This window comes from Tamandua tetradactyla, chromosome 4 (genome assembly GCF_023851605.1).
Source record: "Tamandua tetradactyla isolate mTamTet1 chromosome 4, mTamTet1.pri, whole genome shotgun sequence".
Classification (NCBI taxonomy): Eukaryota; Metazoa; Chordata; class Mammalia; order Pilosa; family Myrmecophagidae; genus Tamandua; species Tamandua tetradactyla.
The window spans coordinates 180,149,704-180,172,065 of record NC_135330.1 but is presented as its reverse complement, the minus strand read 5'-3'; the positions used below and the strand labels follow the sequence as shown (position 1 = coordinate 180,172,065).

At 41.2% G+C, this 22,362-nt stretch overlaps 1 protein-coding gene and 1 long non-coding RNA gene across 2 annotated transcripts in view; one reads left to right on the top strand and one right to left on the bottom strand.

Moving 5' to 3' along the window:
• Positions 1-1,154: 1,154 nt before the first annotated feature.
• Positions 1,155-3,747, bottom strand: LOC143681557 (uncharacterized). Its single transcript, XR_013174733.1, has 3 exons — positions 3,326-3,747; positions 1,804-2,121; positions 1,155-1,265 (listed from the first exon to the last, which is right to left on the bottom strand). It is a non-coding gene; the product is annotated as an uncharacterized LOC143681557 (long non-coding RNA).
• Positions 3,748-3,776: 29 nt separating this feature from the next.
• Positions 3,777-22,362, top strand: part of RAB20 (RAB20, member RAS oncogene family) — a 35,719-nt gene continuing 17,133 nt past the window's right edge. The window contains exon 1 of the mRNA XM_077158668.1: positions 3,777-4,086. Within this exon, the coding sequence (XP_077014783.1) occupies positions 3,915-4,086 (172 nt within the window). The 5' untranslated portion in view covers positions 3,777-3,914. The remainder of the gene's footprint in view (positions 4,087-22,362) is intronic.

Here is a 22,362-nt window from a genome sequence, read left to right as displayed (position 1 = left end):
CAGACATTTGTGCCTTGTCACATGACAGAGGAGCCAAGGATTGTCTGTAGTTGGTGCTCTAGAAGAAAGCATCACTTTGACAATGTCTTGATTTGGAGATTTTCCCAGCCTCAAAACTATGAGTTAATAAATTGTTTAACACAACCCATTTCATAGCATTTGCTTTGAGCAGCCTTGGAAACTAAAACACCAGAGATGTCACTAAACCCTCCAAACAAAGAATCATCTGGTCCAGAATGTTTATCGTGATGAGGTGGGTTGAGAAATGCTGCTGTAGAAATAGATTTTTACTCTAGAGTTGATAAAAATGTAAATGGATACCCCATCTTTCCAGATTCTCAGGTCCAAACTCTGGGATTCATCCTTGATTCCTTCTTTCCTTTCTTGCCTCCCTCCTTTTCCATTCTCCTTTCTTTCTTTTCCTTCCCTCCCTTCACTCTCTCTCTCTCTCTTTCTTTGTGCATTTCATAACCATCAACACTAAATCCCGTTGGTTCTACCTTCAAAATATATCCTGAATCTGCACAACTTTGAATACCTCTTCCACTATCCCTCTGATTCAAGCCGCTACTGTCTCACCTGATTGTTGGAATAGCCTAACTGATCTTCCTACTTCTGCTCTTGGCCACTTATAGTCTGCTCTCAACACAGCAGGGTGAGTGATCTTGTTAAGACAAAGCATACCTCTCCTCTGCTCCAAATCCCCCAACACCCTTTCTATTTCATTCATTATAAAAAACCAAAGTCTCTGTCATGACCTTATTACGGCCCACAGAACCTAAATGCCTTGATCTGCCTGCAGCCACTCTGTCCTCACTGACTTTATGTCCAATTTACCTCTCTCTCCTGCTCAGCTCTATGCCATACCAATTTCCCTGCCACCCACTGAATATGCAGCTGTGCTTCCACGTCCAAGCCTTTGCGCTCTCTGTCCTCTCTACTTGAACCGTTCTTCCTCCAGGTAACTGCATGTTTCACTCCTTCACTTCATTCTGATCTTTGCTAACATTTCATCTTTGCTGACAGTCTATTTAAAATCACCCCCCTTGCTTCCATCTTCACCCTGTATTCTCTGTCAACCTCCTCTGCTCTATTTTTTTTTTCCATCTAACCTTTAATCACCATCTAGCACACTATATATTTTATTTATTTATTTTGTGTACTGTCTTTCTCCCAGTATCCCCCTGAGGGCAGGGATTTTTGTTTCGTTCACTGCTCCATCCTTACATCAGTGCTTGGTATGTAGCAGGTGCTTAAATTAGTATCTGCCAAATGAATAAACATAGGAATTACTTTTAAGAAAGGAGAAAAATAGTTTAGAGAGTAGAGTTGTTCTACAGCAAAATACCTAAAGATGCTCCTAAGCTACTTTGCAAAATCTAATAGAAGCAACCATATGTTTTTATTTCTTTTACCTTTGTAAGTCTAGACATTCCAAGATTTGCTCAGTTTACATCTTTTTAAAAAGGACTACATACTTTTCTGGGCCTTAGGCACATTTAATCCAAGAAATTGGAAGAAGAATTATACTGTTAGGTTTAAATCTGATCAGAATAAACATATTACTTGGCAGGTAAGTTAGCAACTTGAAGCAGACTCTTGACCCCTAAGTTATTCCTCAGTAGTGCCTTCTGAATATGAATAAAATGATGCACAGTCTTTAAATAATTTTGTTAGGTGTGGCTGAAATTTAATGTGGAGTCGTTCTCCTGGTTAAATTTTAGTTTTTCACAGTGCCGGAAAAGTTAAATTTTTGTTTGTTTGTTTTCCTTTTGGCAAACTAGCTGAGTGAATTCTACATACCAGGCATTGGGCTAGGTGCTGGGTCTGGAGCAGCAAGGTCAAATAAAGGTTATTGCCAGCACTTTTACTTTCACATACACTATCTTGTGATCCTCCGATACTCATGGGATGGCAGGACTGGTAGGATAATCTATAGTTGAAGAAACAAAGTCAGGGCCCAGGTCTTCATACCCGGTCCCTCTCTAGGTCTTAAACATGCACCCTTCACATTCTCTCCAGGTTTGGCCAATGATTTTGTCCTACCAGAGTTAATATGCATCAGCTGGAGTTTGAAGACCTGGTCTCTAGCCTGGAGTCCCAGCTAAACAGCTGCTTCATCTGGAAAACAATTACAATTAAGGTCACTCCATCTTTCGTGGCTATGATTTAATTGTTTATACAAGGCATTTTTATTTTCTATTTCATCGTGAACCTCTGGAGGGCAGGAACCAAATCTTACTCGGTTTATATCCCCCATCCCCCTGTCCCCATCCTCAGTCCCCCAGTCCTGGCACTGTAACTTGGAGCAACAGGCATTACATAAATGTTCAATTGACTTAAATTCTGTACAGAAGAGGTAGTGATGATGGCTGAGAAGAAGCCTAGAGTACAGAAGGAAAGAAGGATTTATCTATTAGACTTCCACTCCTCCAGAATCTTCCTTTCCATTTAAGTATCAAATTGCTCAGGTTTTAGTAGGCTTACATGTGTGAGATTGGCACTTTATGAAATATTTTCCCATCCCACCTCATTTGAGCCTCAGAGTACCTAACTAAGTAGACGATGAGCCCTATTTCCCTTTTACAGGAAGCAGAAAGACACACAGGTCTAATCTGCTCAGGAGTTCAGTGGCCTCAGTAAAAGCAGCCTAGAGGTATTCAAGCTAGAAAATCAAATTGTACATCAGCATTTTCTCTAACATAGACACAAAGTCCAAATACTCAATCACTTGTAAAGCATTTCAAGGTTTACTGTTAAAAAAAAAAAGAGGGAGGAGAGATCTTGCTAGATGTCACTGCAATGGCAAAAGTCCAATTTTCAAAAGTTTTATATAGCAATGGCTTACATTTTTCAGATACAAAAGGGCACACAAACGATACCTGGCAAACAAAACAAAAACCACCAAAAGACCCCCCACACAAGACAAACTGCTAAAAAACTACACTCGAAATTGTAGTGCTCCTCCTGCAGCCTTCCTCTCTCACCCAGCCTTCTAATAAGTAACCGGACTTTTACTAAGACGCTCATTAAAGTCAATGTTTTCTTGATTTGTGGCTACGATTGTACACACGCAGGTAAGTAAATCAACACAAGTTACAAGATACTGGCTAGGCTGTAACAGGAAGGTGAGTTTCATTTGAGGAAGAGCGAAATAGAGAACAGGGGCGTTGGGGCTGGGGGGGGGGGATGGATCCCCAGAACTTGCCCTAGAACCCGATTCTTCTGTAGTCGCCGCTGCCCCGCCCCCCGTCCGTCTCCCCTCCCTGGCATGACGCGAGTGGTAAAAGCATTTCCTTCAGATTGAGTAATCTCCAAATCCGACCTATGGTTTGGCAGAACAGGGGAGCTAAATGAATTTCCCAGGAACTTCCAACTCTCAATCCTGAAGTAGTCATAAGTATTAAACTGGGACGTTTCCCGGTTTCTTTCCAACACTTCTCCGGCCCACGTCAGAAGGAAGCTGGGGTCGCATCACCCGCTGCCCTCACGGTCTGTTCCGGATGAAGTGAAGTTACGATTCTTGCGAAAGAGCAAACTCCGGCGGGAGGGCGGGAACGCGGTGCGGTGGGCCGGGCGGCGCCGGGGCTGGGTCTCCCCGCTCCTGCCCTCTGCGCTCGAGAACGCGCTTCCTCTTCCGTCCTCCAGGGCGTTGGGAGGTGAAGTCCCCGCGCTGCGCTCCCGGACCACCCCTGCCCGACGGCTGCTCGGCAGCCGGGAGCCGTGCGCCTCCGCCCCAGGCGCGGCAGCGGCCCGGCGGGTTGCGGAGCGGGGAGGCGCGCCTCCGAGGGCTCCGGGCACGCGCCAAGGCCCGGCTCCGTCAGTTGCGCGTCCGGGGCGCACAAGCCAGGCGCCGGCACCCGGGAGCGGGCGAGGAGGGGCTTTTCCTACCGGGAAAGCTTTCCTGCGGGAAAATGAAGAAGCCAGACGTGAAGATCGTGCTCCTGGGCGATATGAACGTAGGGAAGACGTCGCTGCTGCACAGGTACATGGAGCGGCGCTTCCAGGACACGGTCAGCACGGTGGGGGGCGCCTTCTACCTGAAGCAGTGGCGCTCCTACAACATCTCCATCTGGGACACCGCAGGTGAGGGCCGGCGGCGTTTGGTCTGGGGCGCAGACTTTCTTCGGGTCAGAAGGACTTGCAGGGCCAGAGATCCCCCTGGGACGAAATAAGCATCTAGGCAGAGAGTCGCGAACAGGGTCCCGTCTTGGGGCGTCAGGCTACCCTTCGCCTCTGCCTTTTTCCACTCATCCTCCTTTGCTAATTAGGAAAACTCTTAGCGACCGTCTAGGTGAGACTTCAAAGGCACCCTTTTCTCCAAAGAGAGAATCTGCTGGTCATTTGTGTACCCTAGAATGATGTCTGGCTACGGAGCCCTGCGGCCTTGGTGCCGAGCCTGCTATTTGTAACCAGGGATAATGGCTCGGTTTTTGTTTTTTTATCCCCCAATACCTTCCGTTTTTTTTTTTTTTTGAGTATTTCATGAGCAGGATCTTACCTTATTTGATAGCCACAATAATGTTGGGGGCAGGGGGCAAAGCTAGTATTTTTAGCCCTTCTGTACGAAAGTGGAAACTGAGGCACAGAGTTATTTTTCCCCTGAGTCAGGAGAGCAGGAAATAGAATTCCCATCTCCTAGTCTATTTGCATATTTGCATTTTCCAGTTTATCATCTGCTTAATCTTCATTTATATATGTTATGTGGGTGCGGAGTAATTTCCTATACAAGCATTTTTAAAATAGGTAATGAATTATTTTTGGTGCCTATGGAGTATTTGTGATTTATCAGAAGTACAACTTGTTAGAGCACCTTAATTCAAGTTTTCAACTTAACTCTGTAAAATAACACTTGCAGTTACAGGGTTACAATGGAATATATTTTCTTTCCCATGAAAAAGAATAGGATACTGTAAAGAAAGTGAGAAACTGGAAATAGTATGGCACATTTTCAATGAGCATGAAACTTTAAAGGCTGAAACTGTAAGGGCTGGTTTCTTTCATGTCAGCACTTTAAAAGTGATATACCCAGAGGTCCTGTCCAGAATTTTTAAATTGCTAACTTGGGTGCATTACTCTACTGAATAAACAAGATTTTAACAAATTCTCTATTTACAACTGAATTAATGAAGTTCACTGATGTACGGCCTCCCCTTCCCCTATCCCTGCTTTCTTCTTTGCTGTCTTTTTTTTTTTTTTTTATGGTGGTTAAAGTCCTGACTTATTATTTTGTTTGCAATTATCCTTTGAAAACAGCTTCACCCAGGTAGAAACGTGCCTTTCCCTGCTCTTTATTTCGCCTCCACCTTCCTCCCCAGGCTGCAGAATGAGATTTCTGTAAGATCCTTGATAGATGCTGACTCTCTAACACTTTGGTAAAGATAGATTGCAAGCTCCAGAAGTAAATTGAAATCAAATTAACAAATACATGTTGGCTCCCTGTTTTGTACAAGGCTTTCTCCTTTTACTTCTTTTGTTAATTGTCTGTACTTTACTGCTGCATTTGGTTTACAAGAGGATAATGCAGTATGGGCATTGGGGGAACCAGACCGAGACCTCCTGTAGTGGACACTATTAGGTACAAACTTTTACCACCTCATAGTGTTTCTGGAACAGGAGTTGACCAGCTGTGGCAGAACAGGCTTCTCCTGCGTTAGAGGGTATTATGTCGCAGTTTAATTTTGACTAGCCATTTTCTTCTTCAGCTCTGAGAACGTGATGCAGCCGCAATCTTGATCACCAGAGAATTTTGTAATATTGCCGATGTGATGTCCTAGATATCTTGTCAGATTCCCGAGAGTGGCGATTCATTTCCTGGCTGCTTGGGCTGCTGCTCTCTTGTTCCTCGAAGGCCCAGTGTGAACTCCGGGAGGCTCTGATGAGCAGCCTCCACATTTCTGTTCTTGTGTACATGTGCTCAGGGTGACTGGTTCAGAGAAAAGAGTGATGCACGGGACCTCCGTGGGCTGTGGTTTTGGGGTATTTGGAGGGAAAAGAAACCTAGGAATGAATAGATGGATTCCTTTTCGATGACGCATATTGGAAACTCAAAATTTTAACTTTTAGGGGAGTCTGCTTTCATGATGCTCTAAACTTGCCACTCTACAAACTTTATAAATTTATTTTAATTTTAGTTTTCATTATCAAGGCAGAAGGGTGAGGGCAAAATAGAGGATGCACTGTTTGCTTTTAACTGCTGCTCTTAGTGAAATGAGGTGGAGTGGGTGGGGTGTGGGTGGGCTGAGGGAGGTGGGATGTTTAATAGTAAAAACAATAGCACTGGCTCAGATTTCGTTTTACTCCTGGTATATATTTTTTCAGAAATCAAAGTAGCTGGCTGCTTGTAGTAGATAGAGATGGAGATGGGGAAAGGGATTTGCGCATTAAATAGATTACCTAATTCAGCTGCCACAAGATCCCTTCAGAGGAAGGTAATATTATTTACATTTTTGAGATGGGCAAATGGAGGCTCATAGAAGTTAAGTGGGATTTGGACCTTGTTCTTTCTTGTCCAGACCATCCTCCTCCTACTGGGTCCTTATTTCTCCCAGTCTTTGATCTTAACTTACTTGCTACCCATTTGGGCAGACAAATGGGGTGGAATCCTTGCCCTGTGGTGTGATAAATTCAGGAAGCAAAAGGTTGTCCAGAGACAAGACAAAGCCCTAACAGAATATACAACTCTTTGCTTTTTTGTGACTCCTTTGGTTGAACAGTCTACAAAGATGTTGCCTATTGTTCAGCAAATATAAATGCAGCATTTACTACATGCCAGGCATTGCTTGGGGGCCTAGTTCTATAGCAGTGACCAAGACAGACTAGGTAACTGTGCTGTATTCCAGAGAAGGAGAGAAAAACATGTAAATAATATAATTTCATATCTGATATATATAAATAATATATATTTCACAGTTGCCATGAAGAAAACCCAGTAGAATGATGAGAGAGTAACCAATGTGCTAACATAGACACTTTGCCAGAGCCCTGGGAGGCTTGATGCCCCCCTCTTCATTTATTCGTCCCTTCATTCTTCAAGGCCATGGCCTTTTAGGGTGGGGACAGTATCTGGTCATCTTGGCATCCCCAGTACCTGTCCTTTGAAGGCATAGGCCATGGGAAGTAGCTTAGAGTGGTGGTGAAGACCCTGAGCTCTACATCCGTATTGTGTCTGCCTCATTCCCTGATTGGCCACTGTATTCATTTCTTATTGCCACTGTAATAGGTTGAGACTTTGGGGAAGGTTGGGCTGGGTGAATATATTTTGCATATAGGATAGACAAAAATGTTTGGGGTTCAGAGGGTGGACTGTCGTAGGCAGAATAATGATTTCCCACAAAATTTCCATGTCCTAATCTCTTCACAGAGTCCTCCTGTGATAGAAAACTCTGACCTTTGATCCTTCCAAGGCATTAGCAAAAGATGATCCAGCCATGCCCTTGGCTTTCTCTCCAGGGCATGTTTTCTGTTAGTGAATTTCCTAATTTTGACATCTTTTGCAATCTGGGTAGGCTGAGAATTTCCCAATCCTATTCTTTGTAACAGTTCTTCCCTCAATCTATCTCTCTGCCCTAACATTTTACTATAAACAGCAAGAGACCAGGCCACATCTTGAGCATTTTGCTTGTAGATCTCCTCAATTGAATATTCACATTTGTCATTTATAAGTTTTGTTCTCCATATAATTCAGGGCAGGATTGGGCTAATTGTTCTCTCTCTGTATAACAAGGATCCCCTCCTCTGGTTTCCAGTTCTCATTCTATCCAAGTGCTCACATGTGGCACCTTTAATATCCACATTGCTACTCACAGTAGAAATCACGATTTGGCTTTCTCTAAGACAACATATGTTTTCTTTACCATGCCCCTCCTTTCCTACTGCAACTCACTAGCCGAGTCATTAACATTCATATTTCTGATAACAGCCTGTTCAAAACAAGCTAGGTTTTTTCTGTTGCACTCCTTGAAATTCTTCCAGCCTCTTCCCATTGTCCAATACCACAGCTGCTTCCACATTTACAGCAACACCCCACTCATGGTACCACAATGTATATTAATTTCCTTTTGTTGCTGTGACAAATTATCACAGTCACACAAAATAAAACAAACCTATTACCTTATAGCTCTGTAGGTAAGGTGTCCAACACTGGTCTCACTAGGCTGAAATCACCATGTTGTTGGCAGGGTGCTCTGGGGGACTCTCTTTTCTAGATGCTGCCTACAGTCCTTGGCTCATGGCCTCCTTCCACTTTCAAAGTCAGCATGACTGGTAGAGTCTTTGTCACCCCGCATCACTCTCACACCGACTCCCCTTCCTTCTACATTTAATGCACTCTGCGATGATATTGGGCACTCTTCCATGATATTGGGCACTCTTCCCCAGATAATTGAAGAACTCTTATCTTAAGAGCAGCTGATTTGTGACTTTAATTCCATCTGCAACCTTAATTTCCCCTTGCTGTGAACCTACCTATTCACAGGTTCTAGGGATTAGGACAGGGACATCTTTGGGGGGGACAATGACATTCTTTTACCATACCACTAACTAGATGTGCAACTTGGTGACTGTGTTCTCTCTCCACACCTCATTTTCCTCATGTATAAAAATATGGGGATAATTGTTGCAACTACCCAAAGCATTGTTGTTAGGAATCATTGAATTAGTATTTTCAGAGTGTGCAGAACAATACCCAAAATACCCAAACCTTGACCATCGTGCCATGGTGAAATCAGTCTGGATGCTGTTGATTCAAGACCTGTAGTGGGAATTTGTTCAGTGGCTTGAGTTTCTTCCCTCCCAACGCTGGAATCCAGTGACTTATAAAGAAAAGATCTTGTTGGATTTGGGATCTGAGGCTCTCCCACCCCCTGTCTAACTTAAGAGGTAGATGACTGAGCTCCTTGTAAAGCCAGGCTGAGCTCCGTGAGAAAGAAGGTGCTGCTTTGCTCAGAGCAGGCTGTTCTTTATGAGGTCCGTAGCAGCTGGTTTAAGAATCTTTCTCTTCATTTAAACAACTTTAAAGCAACCCAGAAGAGGATCCTGGAGTTCTGGTTATGAGAATTGCTGCCCTAGAAGAAGGAAAATTTAATTGTGTCCGTGAAGTCAGCCACAAGGTCCTAGTGGCCTGCGGCAGATCAGAGGCTCGGTCGTGTGAACTGCTGTACTGTCCAAGGGGGACCATCAAGTGGGTTCTGTGAAGGACAGGAATGCTGTTCAGGTAAATATGCTAAAATGAGATAGACCATCCAGCTCTGAGGAATGTGAACCTCCACACGACACCCCGGATCCTTCCTCTCCTGGCAGCTGCTCCTAGATCCAGCTAATGCAAGGATGCCCATAGCTGTCTTAGGTCACGTGAATTCAGACTGCAAATGTGGTCATGTTTTGACTGAACACGGAGAGTAGATCGCTCTGTGAAAGGGACTCCAAAAGTCGCCGATGGTTGTAGTTTTGACCACACTTTAAATAAAATGCTTTGAGAAGTGGATAGGCAGCTGGTGCAAAATGTGGAGCCACCAGATGGAGGGACTGACATTTTAGATGGTACTCCTGTTATATATATCAGGTGAGACTGCTGAGAGGTTTTCTGAGCACTTAATATGGCAACCCTCAGCTTGACGGTCAATATTTGTGGGACAGAAGAGCATGTGGCAAATGACATTTACCTTTTTGCCGATCAGGGGATTGACATGGGCCCACTGCCTGTTTTTGTAAACGATGTTTAACTGGGACCCAGCCACACCCGGTCACGTATGTCTTGTCTGTGACTTGCTTTCATGCTGCAATAGCCAAGTTGATTCGTTCACACGCAGACCATATGGGCCAAATGTATTCACTCTCTGGCCTTCTACGGAAAATGTTTGCTGGCCCCTAGTTAGGTTACGTAAAGGGAAACCACTTCTCTAAAAATTTTTTCCATGGTTGAAACTTTCAGAAGAGTCTAAAATTTTGAGATTGAGGGAACTCATGAATCAATTAAACTCAGAAAGCAGTCTTTGAGTTTCTTGTGCATGGGCCGAAGCACTGAGCTAGTTTGGAATGCGGGTGGGGGTGTGAATTTAAGATTTGAGTTAAGACCTGCACTGACCAAATCCCACTTGAAATTTGGGATCCGGAAGCTAAAGCTGCCAAGCCTCTCTGTGGGTGGGTTCACATCTTTATCTCTACTGAAGGCTTTGAATGGATACCCTCTGGGTACAAGGTTTCATTTGCAGAATTCCTGTGTTGCTAAATATCTGTTTTCTTGACAAAAAAACAGTGGCATGATTGTGAATGCGGGGTCAGTCACTGATGTGGGTATTAATATAGGTGGAAGAAAAATCGACTGTTCTGAGTTGAGCAGGAGTGGACAAAGCTACATTATACTTAGAGATTTCAAAGGACAATAGATGCCTGTGAGCAGCTCCCTTCGCTGGAAGGTTCAGCCTAGTGTTCCTGGAAGGGGCACTTTAGGAATTCTGTGGGTGGAGAGAGTTACTTCAGTCTCCTTAGTGTAGGGTTGATGCTCGAGAACCTTAACTAATTAAGGTCAGCCGTGTTCGTTATTAACTAATTAATACTTGACTCACACTTAATGTCATTGGAAGATAATTTCATGCTTCATTGTCTTTAGGTTCACAGGAGAAATAGAAACATCACCATGCCTGTTAACATTCCAAATTGAATATGCACGTCTTGTTTTGTTAAGTGACACTTTAGTTCAATACGTGTCCCTGTCTGTGAAAAAGAAATTTTCCCCATGCACATACACACACAGCCACACATCATGATTGCTGTTTATTTTTAGGATGTTGGGTGCATTGCTGGGATGACTTACTGTGTGGTGCAGCCATCCTGTGCCCTCTGGCCTAGGCAGACCCCAGCATCCTGGCTTCCCAAGTTCTGTCTGTTCTGTACATTACTGCAATGGTCCTTCTGTCAGACTTCCTGAATGCAGTCAACTTCCCTGCTTAAAGCCCTTCTACACCGTCGGGAACTTATCTTCACCCCATTCCTCCTATTAGCCAATACAGGTGCCTGACACCTCCACCCAAATGCCCTGTTTTTAATTCTTCTTTATCTGTATCTGCTCTGTTTTTTCTTTCCTTATAGCATCTTGTTCTCCTGGAATGTCTTCTCTTCTGGCAATTCCTGACTTGAATTTTTCCCCAGTGTCACTCTTTCAGTGTCAATTCTTTTGTGAAACTTTCTTGGATTGAGGACCAGTCAATGAATTGAGTGAAAATACACACTTCCCTTTGCTAGGCATGGATTGTGTGTTTGGAAAGAAAATATATATTTTTTGTTGTGGTGGTAAAGTAATGGAAGACCTTTTGTTTCTTAGATGTTTCCATCTTTATTTTTAAGACTGTTGCTTCAGGTGGGAGTGGTCATCAGGAAGGGGGAGTGGCCATCAGGAAGAGGGAGTGGGCAGTAGGGAGGTGGGGTCTTAGCCTATGGGGCTGTTAGCAAGGGGCAGAGAGGAGCTGGGCAGGTTTCCTCCTGGCTCAGAGCACCATCAGTCTGTGTATACACCTGCAACCCACCTTCTCTTTTTCCCTCTCCTCTTTACTTAAAAATAAGTGTTAGTTCTTTGTTGTGATGTGATTCCTGGAATTCCTCTTAGAAGATGTTTTCATATCCCCTTCTTTGTGATTTAAGACATAGTAGCTGCTTTTCACCAATACTCTGAGAACTCAGAAGAGATAGTGGAACTGTTTGCATGTTGCAAGACTGTTTTGAAGAACAAATATAATTTCCTTAGGTACCGTAACCGTTTCTAGCTTAGGAGTCCTGGAGTAGCTGCGTTTGGTGTTTCTGACTTACTGATTCTCAGAGAATATCTTCCTTAGTCATTGTTATGGTCTCTCCTCAAATAAATATCTGTTCATGTTTGTGGCTTTATTGGGAAAAAATGGAAAAGTTATTTTATGATTGCTATTTTTTTTATTTTAGAAGATTACAGGTATATGGGTCACACATTCTAGACAACTGAATGACTGAATGTTAAATTGTTAGAACTTTATTAAAAATCCTGAGATGTGAAAAATCCCAAACAGAAAATTTTCTTGAAAGAATCATGGCCTAAGTGCAGTTAAATGCCTAAAAATGAAATATAGCTCATGAACAAGGTGGTTTTATGTCATGTTAGTGCTTGTACATCAGATAAGACTCAAAGATCAAAATTATGATATTATTTAATCTGTTACTCTACCTTGAATTATTTAAAATTTTAAAAACATTTGTTAGGTCAAAAATATGTAGTGTTCTAACTGAAATTGTCTAACTGATATATTATCTTTATATTTGTTTTCTCTTGATCTGTTTCTCTGGGTTTTTTTTTTTTTGATCTTAATTATCAACAGCTTTCATAGTCATCAAAAGTTACTCTTGGAGGTGATACACATTTACACCTCATATCTGAGGATTTCTTCACTGCAGATTATATCAAAAATGCTTACCTATATTTGAAAGTAGATGATCAGATTTAAAGGATAAATTGAGCCGTGTTTTTGTAACACTGCTGGTCTAACTGTTCGCTTACTTGCAGACATTTGTTGATCTCACGCAAGATCTGATACAGCCTCCCCAAGACAATCACTGATTTCAGCCAAACGATAACTAATGCTTACATAGCACTTACTATATGCCGGGGCGATTATAAACTGTATGCATTTTACCTCATTTAATCCTCACTGCAACCCAAGGAGGTAGTCAAGGACAGTATTCTGGGTGAGTTTTTTTTTTAATGCCTCCTGAGAATCAGGAAGTAGCTGAGTTTGGATTTCAACTGGGCAGACCTGCCCCAAAGCCCATGCACTTACTTGCCAAGCCATGCTGTGTTCTTTAATAGAAGTGACATCTCTTCTAAAGTGGGAGTAAAAAAGTGCAAGAATCGCTCAGTGTACTATATACAGTCTGAATGTATGTTTATATACGTATGTATCTCGTGTATATATGCAAATATTCACATAATATATTATAATATTATATATATTATAGTACATTCTGTGTAATTTCTAGTATGCCTAACATCTGAAAAAGTATTGCCATATCCAAGAGTGATAAATTAAAATAGTTTCAATCTTGGGGCTGTCTGTATCATAGCTAACAGGAGTAATGTTTTAAAATACCTGTTCATTGCCATTTAGATATGTACTTTATATATATATATGAAGTTTTGCTCTATGACTGAGATATGAGTTCTCATTTATATCTAAGTTCTAATTTATATATAGCAAGCTAATTCAGTGGTAAATGACTTGTCCTTGAGAGGGAAGCTTCCAGATCCATTCATTTCCCGAGCTCGGCTGGGATGCCTTCTGGATAAACTTACCAGTCATAAGGTGCATTGTGAAATACTTTGACTTGGCACAACTGTAAGTGCTTAAGCATCCTTTGGCGATGGTCCAGGTTTCTGTTGTATGTGAGTCCCAAAGGAGGAACACATTCTATTATCTGTGGTTTGAACGTTCAGCTTGTTCTGTTCTTAAAATCTCCAGGCCAGTTAAGGACCTGTATGCGGGGACACATCCAGCGCCCTGTCACAGAGGCTGAAGGCAACCTGACTAGTAGCTGTGTGCCCAAATAAAAATAGGGTATGAAGACTAGTGTATGATAGTACATCTTTGCAGGATGCCACTGTCTTTTGGAAAGCTATTGCCTGATGGCTTTTCTTGAAAAGACTCGTCTTGCCTAAAAAGACATATTTAGAGGCTGCCTGCCTTTTATTGACAATTGCATTTGAGAATCAGCAGGTTTTTTTTTTTTTTTTTCTTTTTGGATGAATCAATTAGAGAACCTTTAGAAAATAAGATGAGGGTGTTATCCTTTATGACTCTGAGTTTTAGCAATCTCATTTTAAGCTTGTAGTGATAAACTTTATTTGCAGAGTTAATTGGGAAGCTTAAATAAGACAATAGATATGAAAGGGTCTAACACAGTTCACTGGACTCTCAGTAATAAATGTTATCTTCTCTTTCCTGGTACATAATAGATGTCCTTAGCCTTTGTAAAGGGTAATAAAGATTAAATAGTAAAGGCTTTTCTTTTCTTGTGGTTGTCTTAGAGATTTTGCCTGGTTTGCTAAGGAATAATTTTTAGAATTGATTGGTATGACTTTGGCAGGACATTTAATTTTCACAGGCTTTGCAGTATGCCTCATTCCGAGTTGCAGATGAGGATTGAGTGATCCAGTGTATTTCAGTGGAATGAGATTATTAAATAGGAAAATACAGCTCAGAAGAAAAGTGGTACATTTTTTTCCAAAGTCAATGTGTAATCATTAATTGCTTAAAAACATGAAGAATGATAGACTATAAAGAGGTCCTTTATTTAATATTAAAGGGCATAGTCTTAGGCTGTTGTGCCCTTTTTATATATGTATTTCTTGGGGTTTTTTTGGTGGGGATTTTACTGTCTCCCTACTCTGTTTTTTCTGGTGCTTGTCCAAGCTCTAAGGAGTCTTGTATGTCCACCACAGCTACCAATGCAGCAAAATTAGAGGGCTGAATGATTTTGAAATTCCTCCTAGTTTTAATATCCTAATCTGTTTAGAATGTACATTTGATAAGTGTGAATTAGTTTGTTCATGTGTGTTTTCAATGCTTTTTTCTTTTCTTTTTTTTTGAGTGCCTCCTGAGAATCAAGCACTGTGCTAAGCTCTGGGAATAAGAGTGAACAAATCAGGAAAACTTCCCTGCCCTTCATGGTATTTAGAGTCAAGTTGGGAAGATTTACATTAAACAAAGAACACTTATAGCATGAATTCTATAAGTGCCATGAGGAAAAGCCATGGGGTAATGGACAGGGATTGGTTGGGGGACCTAATTGAGTTTTGAGGATATGTGGTGGGTCAAGGCAGGGTATCTCTGAGGAAGAAATATTTAAGACCCAAAAGTTTGGTAAGAATTAATGAGGTGGAGCATGAGGGGAAAACATTCTAGGGAGAAGGTATAGCATGTGCTGAGCCCCTGAGGTGGGGCAGAGCTTTGCTGTTACAAGGAATTATATTCAAGTCCAATGAACCATGGAGAGCAGGGGGGTGGGAGTTCCGGCAGTGGATGGAGGGACCAGCCAGATCAGACTGGCCTTGTAGGCCATATGAAGGAGTCCAAATTTTATTTTCAAGTTAATTGGCAATAGCCGAATTGCTTTAAAGCAAGGGAAAATGCTATTTCTTTCATATTTTATGGAGCAACCTCAGGCTGGGTTGGGGTGGGGGCAAGAGTAGAAGCATGGTGACAGTTAGGGGCTCTTACAATGGTACAGAGGTGATGGCTTGGTCAGGGTGGTTTCAGTGGAGATGGGAAGGAAAATTTTGAGACAAATTTTAGAATTGACATCTTAGTGATGGACATAAATGTGGGGAAGGGAGTTGTCACTGAGTCAGGGAGTAAGGGAAAGGAAAGTGTCAAATCAAACTTTGAGGTTTCTGGCTTTAGTAATAGGGTGGTACAGTACTTCCTAACAGGACAAGGGACACAGGAGAAGGTCTTGGAAGATGTCAGATGCAGATGGCTTAATTTTGAGAGACTTAAATATGGAAGTATCCAGTGAGCGGTTGAAATGTAAAAGCTAGGTCCAGCCCGGAGGTTGGGTGGTTGGACAGAAAACTACCTAGTATACCAGATAAAAGATTTTCTGAACCCATGCCATGCATGGGTACAAAGATGAGTCCTTTTATAAAAGTTAAATAAACAGAGGAAGTGACTAGTAAGTTAACCATGAAAACTAATCTCACTCAGCATAATGTCCTTAAGGTCCATCCATGTTGTTACATACTTCATAAATTTATTCTGTCTTACAGCTGCATAATATTCCACTGTATGTATATACCACAGTTTGTTTAGCCACTTGTTTCTTGATGGATTTTGGCTGTTTCCATCTCTTCGCAGTTGTAAATAATGCTGCTATAAACATTGGTGTGCAAATGTCTGTGTCCTTGCCTTCATGACCTCTGAGTAGATACCTAGCAATGGTATTACCAGGTCATATGGCAATTCTATATTTAGCTTTTTGAGGAACCGCCAAACCGCCTTCCATAGTGGTTGTACCATTTGACATTCCCACCAACAGTGGATAAGTGTGCCTCTTTCTCCACAACCTCTCCAACATTTGTCATTGTCTGTTTTATTGATAATGGCTATTCTGGTGGGTGTGAGATGATATCTCAATGTGGTTTTGATTTGCATTTCTCTAATAGCCAGGGAAGTTGAGCATCTCTTCGTGTGCCTTTTGGCCTTTGTATTTCCTCTTCTGAGAAGTGTCTGTTCAAGTCTTTTGCACATTTTGTAATTGGGTTGGCTATCTTTTTGTTGTTGAGTTGAACAATCGTTTTATAAATTCTGGCTACTAGACCTTTATCTGATATATCATTTCCAAAAATTGTCTCCCATTGTGTAGGCTGTCTTTTTACTTTGTTGATGAAGTTCTTTGATGCGCAAAAGTTTTTAATTTTGAGGAGTTCCCATTTCTTTCTTTCTTTCTTCAATGCTCTTGCTTTGGGTGTAAGGTCTAGGAAACTACCTCCTAGTATAAGATTTATGAGATATTTTCCTACATTTTCTTCTAATAGTTTTATGGTCTTAGATCTAATGTTTAGGTCTTTGATCCATTTTGAGTTAACTTTTGTATAGGGTGTGAGATATGGATCCTTTTTCATTCTTCTGCATATGGATATCCAGTTCTCTAGGCACCATTTATTCTGTTCTGTCCTGTTCTGTCCCAGGTGAGTTGGCTTGACTGCCTTATCAAAGGTCAATTGTCCATAGATGAGAGGATCTATATTTGAACACGCTATTCTATTCCATTGGTCAGTATATCTATCTTATGCTAGTACCATGCTGTTTTGACCACTGTACCTTCATAATATGCCTTAAAATCAGGTAGCATGAGACCTCCAACTTCATTTTTTTTCCTCAGGATACTTTTAGTTATTCTGGGCTCCCTGCCCTTCCACATAAATTTGGTTATTGGTTTTTCTATTGGTTGGAATTTTGATTGGTATTGCATTGAATCTGTAAATTAGTTTAGGTAGAATTGACATCTTAACTATATTTAGTCTTCCAATCCATGAACACGGTATGCCCTTCCATCTATTTGGGTCTTCTGTGATTTCTTTTAACAATTTCTTGTAGCTTTCTTTGTATAGGTCTTTTGTCTCATTAGTTAAATTTATTCCTAAATATTTTATTCTTTTGGTTGCAATTGTAAATGGAATTCTTTTCTTGATTCCCCCCCTCAGATTGTTCATTGGCTTCATAGCACTTTTATTTTATTAGCTGTGTACTGTCTCCAGTAGTCCTTGGCAAGCTGGGTGAGTTTTTTGGGTCTCGGTTTCACTGTCTCTAAAATGTGGCTTCTAACTGTGGGGAGGATGCAATGAGGTTGTGTAATGAAGTATATGGAAGCTTGACTGTTTGCCTGGCACTTGAAGTAAAGTCTCAATCACTGTTAGCTGTTATGACAGTTCCTAGAGAGAACCCTGGCTAAGTTGGTTAAAGGAATCAAAGTCAACTGATTTGAGGAAACCCAGGAAATACCAGCTGCCAATAAACCTTTTTTCTTATCTAATGTGGCTGCTTGTCCTAAAAAAAAAAAAAGGTAAGTCAGACAGAATGGAGACAGTTTAACATATTTTCCAGGTTAATATTGTAACTAGAACTCTGCGAATGAAGATCTTACAGTAATGATTAGATAAGAATGGTGTTTTGTTTGCATCTCAAAAGGTTTTCCAAAGTAGCACTGTCACAGTTGCATTTGTTTTGTGTGTGTCTGGGCTAATAACAATTCTGGATTATTTGAGGACACCTCGTTCTCATTTTTCAAAGCTGTTGACCTGTTTGTTTACACAGGCACCTTTTCTACAGCATTTGCAAAAACACATTCCAAACCTAATTAATTTCAAAACTGATTAACTCGGGTTAGTTATCATTTAGCTACAGGCCCCATTGATAGTGAAGTTTCTAATGCTGGGGCATTGTTGTCCATTTCACAACAAAGAAGTGGACAAAAGAAAAAATTTTTACAAAATCTGTCAATGGATAATATATATTTTAGGGAATTTTATTACCCAGTCCTATGAGTTACCTAGATGTAATAAAATCCTTTGTTTTCTTGGGATTGTTCAGAAAGGGTTTAATATGATTCCCTTCAGGGCAGAATTAACAGGAAAACATTTGTTGTCTGCTATATACTTCTCAGAGAACTTTATATCATAGGGGAAGAAACAACTTTTATTCTGTACAGGAAACTATTAAAACTAATTGGGATATTTACTGAACGGGCTACTCCAGGTAGAAGTCTATTCTAAATAACTTGGTTTTTTTGAGAAAACCCTTTCTCGAATTGGTCAATTTTCTTAATACAGTATTTGATTGTTAGTTTTGGCTTTGAAACAAGTTCAGCCTCGCTTTAAAACTATCTTAGATGATTTTATTCAGTTTCCTGCTTTAATAAGTAGAGAATTTAGCAAATAACTGCTTTTTATTTGACAATCTCATTCTAAAATTTAATTATCACAGGCCAGCAGAGTAACTGTAGAACGCGAAGGACATAAGATTGGATATGCTAGTTTTTTTGTGAAAGTTTTTTTTAAAGCTAAATATGTTATGTAGGTGTATTTTCTTTTGAGTTGCCTCCTTTTCCTAATGTTAGTGTTAAAGAACATCTCAATTATTTGAGTTATTTGAGTTTTATTACTGAACTATTCTTAGCAAATTTTTATCTGAAAAGAATATAGTAATTTGAAAATTAAGTTCTACTTATTAATATATAACCTTAGTAATTATTATAAAAAGCCTAACAGCAAATTCATGGTATGGATTTAAGTTGCATGCAATTAATTTTGAGTGGTTCATATGGCATGTGACATGTCTTTTTTTTTTTTTTTTTTGCTTTTAGTTCAGACTCCAAATTTTCAAATGGGAACAACAGAAATAACATATATGCTGATTTGGGTGAAAACATGTTGGTATGTTTATTTAAATATGGACTTAAATTCATTTTTCTGAAATCCCCACCCTCATATATTGATTGCTATTCAGTTAGTTGGAAGTAATTTGGAATTTAGATTCCTTTGGTTAAAAAAGAAAATACATCTTGGGCGGTGCAACAGTGGCTCAGTGGCAGAATTCTCACCTGCCGTTCTGAAGACCCGGGTTCGATTCTCGGAGCCTGCCCATGACAAACAAAACCAAAACAACAACAAAAAGTCATCCCAGTTGTAAGGCCTGGGATTGAATGACTGTAGTTAATTATTTGCTGTAGTTAGACAGTCATTGTTTGTGTCCCTGCAAGGATGATTTCCATCTTATTATGAATGTAAACGCTTGGACTTCCTAGAGTAGAAAAACATGCTTAATTTCATAAAGCATGACTATGTTTTAAAATCCCTTTAGTGGTCACAAACCATTGAGAAAAAAATTAAAGGAACTATAAAAGCTTATTGCATTTGAATTGTTGGCCCATTTTAAAACTGTTATCTCATTACCTCCTTTGTTGATGTAATTGATTAATTTGTCTTAGAGTTTTCTTCCTTCTGGCAGGAAAAAAGAGCACACATTAATATCACTGGATAGGATGTTGTCCATTTAAACTCTGACCCTTTAATATCCAGTTGGTAGCTTTTAGTTTAAAGTCTTTCCTTGGTACGAACTGGGGTCGTGGTGTTCACGAAACCTCCCATAGCTGTGACGTAGAGATGTCTTGTGGCTGTTACCTAACCGGGGGCCAGTGGAGAAGGCCTCGGCTCAGTATCTTCACCCTGAGATGGGAGATTACCTGCTCAGGGGTTGGCGAGGCCCAAAGGGCCCCATGCAGATGAAAAGGTTTGTTGTAAACCACAGACTGGACAAGCACACAGGCAACGTCATTGTCTGAGAACAGGGAATGGTTGAAAGTCTTGACTTGTCCACACTGTGTCCTTGCTGGAAGGGACAGCAGCCTTCCTCTGGTTCCTGTGGAGGGGCTTCAGGGGAAGCATTAATGCTTTTCTTTTTTATCCTTATCTTGGTGTTTCCCCAAGTTCTGATAACAGAGCTATTACAGAAATCATCCCATCCTTATTGCTTCCAGATTTTGAAACACAGTTACCGTTTTTGTCCCTAACCCAGTTTCCCACTAGTCTGTCTGAGATTAGGATTGGCAATGGAGGGTATAGCATCGTGGATGAAAGTAGGGACTGTAGAGTCTGATTACCTGGAATCAGGTGCTGCCTCTGCCTTTAACAGGGATAAATTTTGATCAATTTTAGTCATTATCAGAACTCTAGTATAGTCTCCAAAATAAGCAAATGCTATTACTGTGTCTGCTTGTTGAGCATGGAACTGGGATACTCCCTAATTGGGCAGACATAAAGTTTTGTCCATTACAGGCCACCCATCCTTTTCAACACAAGTCCTGGAACAGTGTTACCTCTCAAGATGCAGCTAAGCTTTTGTTTCTTGGGCTGGATAGTTTATTAGTTTTTCCTAGGTGTCTTTTTCAGTGGTTACTACATCTTTCTTCTTATATTTCTGAGGAAAGATAATGGCAAGAAATGATTTACTTCTTATCTTGTAAATCATATTAGCGGCAGAAGGTCATTTCTTACCATAGTTGCACCAGGTTGAGTTAAAAACAGTGAAGCAATCTGAAATATTCCTGCCCAAGTGAACTTTATGTGATTTATGACTTGTTTTCAGGAAGTAAGCGGTTTTGCTGAATGAGCTTGGGACATAACTCATGACTTCTCTCATCTTGAATTTCAGCTTCTTCATTTAAGGTTTGGTTATTTGAATTCAGTGTCATCTGAATCATCTTTATCAACTTCTCCTTTGAAGTTCATTCACGTTCACCGGTTCACGGTTTACTGAAGTTCATCATTATCTAGCTTTTTCTCCTGGTTTTGGAGGGGGCAGGAGATGGAACGGGGAAGAAGCAGAAACTTCTCTTGGAAGTCTGGCCCTCTTCATGTGGACATTAGCAAAAGGAGGAAGACTTTAGTCTTGTTTGATTCATGACAGGTGGTGCCTGTGAAAGTGGAGACCACCAGCCTATAGCCCAGTTCTTACCTTATTGGTCATGCACTAAATGTATTTCATTTCTTAACATGAGAAGTGGCATTTCCCTGCCCTCTGGATAACCTTCAAGGAGAGAAATAAAAGCCATATCTCTGTTTAAGGACTCAGAAAACCCAGTTTCCCATGTACTCATTTTCCCTACTTTGGAGTTGAGAGAAAAGCTACGTCAGAAATGCATTGCATCCTCATCTAGCACCCCTCCTTGGAAGGTGTGCTAAGGGTGTTGGAGTGGTCTGTTGGTGCTTACAGCTGTCCATAAAAGGTCATTAACTGTGTGGGTCATTTGATGGAAGGGCCCGAAGTTGTAAGTTTAGATTCTAGAGAACTGGGTTCCAGCTCACCACTGATTGGCCACATGATCTGAGTGCCATTTGGCATCTCTGAGCCTTAGGTACAGAACTTACCTTATTGTTTAGGAAACTAATAAATGATAGAGCCAGGATGTCAGCTTTGCTCAGCCTCCAAGATTGTACTGCCTTTTGTTTTTGAATGAATGATTGAATGGATGAATGTTTGCAGGGTTGAATGTATAACTGTAGGTCATTTCTGATTGAAGTTGTCAGAGACGTTAGGTTAGCTGGATCACGGAGGTTGAGGAGGTCCAGGAGAGGGGCAAAGCATTTTGGTGAGTGAATGACTACACAGGGATAGGGCTGAGGGAGGTTTTGTTTTGGGGGGCAGTGGAAGGTTAAGCTTGAGAAGGGTCTGGTGGTGGGGCTGCCAGGCCATTGATGCTGCCACATTGCCCTTGGGGGAGGGGGTGGAGAGCTGGGGGATGATTTTATGCATAAGAGTGACAGGATCATAGAGATGTTTACTTATGAATTTATCAGTGCTTCCCAGAAGGGATTGAAGGTGGGGAGGTAAGTTTTACTGCCACAGTTGTCTAAGCCTGGGGCAGAAAGGGCTAAGGGCTGAATGTTTAGAGTGAGACTGGAAAGGCATGGAAAGGATTTCTAGACTGAACCAACATGGGAAGGGGAGAGGAGGGTCACAGATGCTTTAGGGATTTTGAGCCTGTCTTGAAATCTGAGCATGCAAATAGGGACCCATGGAGGGGAGGCTGCTTTGATGATTTTGGTTTTAATCATGCTGTGAGAGTACAGAGGTGGTCAGATGTTTAGCAAGAATTGTCTGCCAAGCTAGTGCCCTGCCCGGCTGAGATGTGGTGAGGGGTCCGGCTGCAGGCTGGGCCAGCGGTTCTCCCCTGGCTGCATGGTAGAATCAGTGGCAGTTATAGTACCGACACCCAGGTCCCACTCCCGAGGGTTTTAACTGCTCTGAGATGAGGCCTGGGTACCAATATTTTTTTTTCCTAATTAAA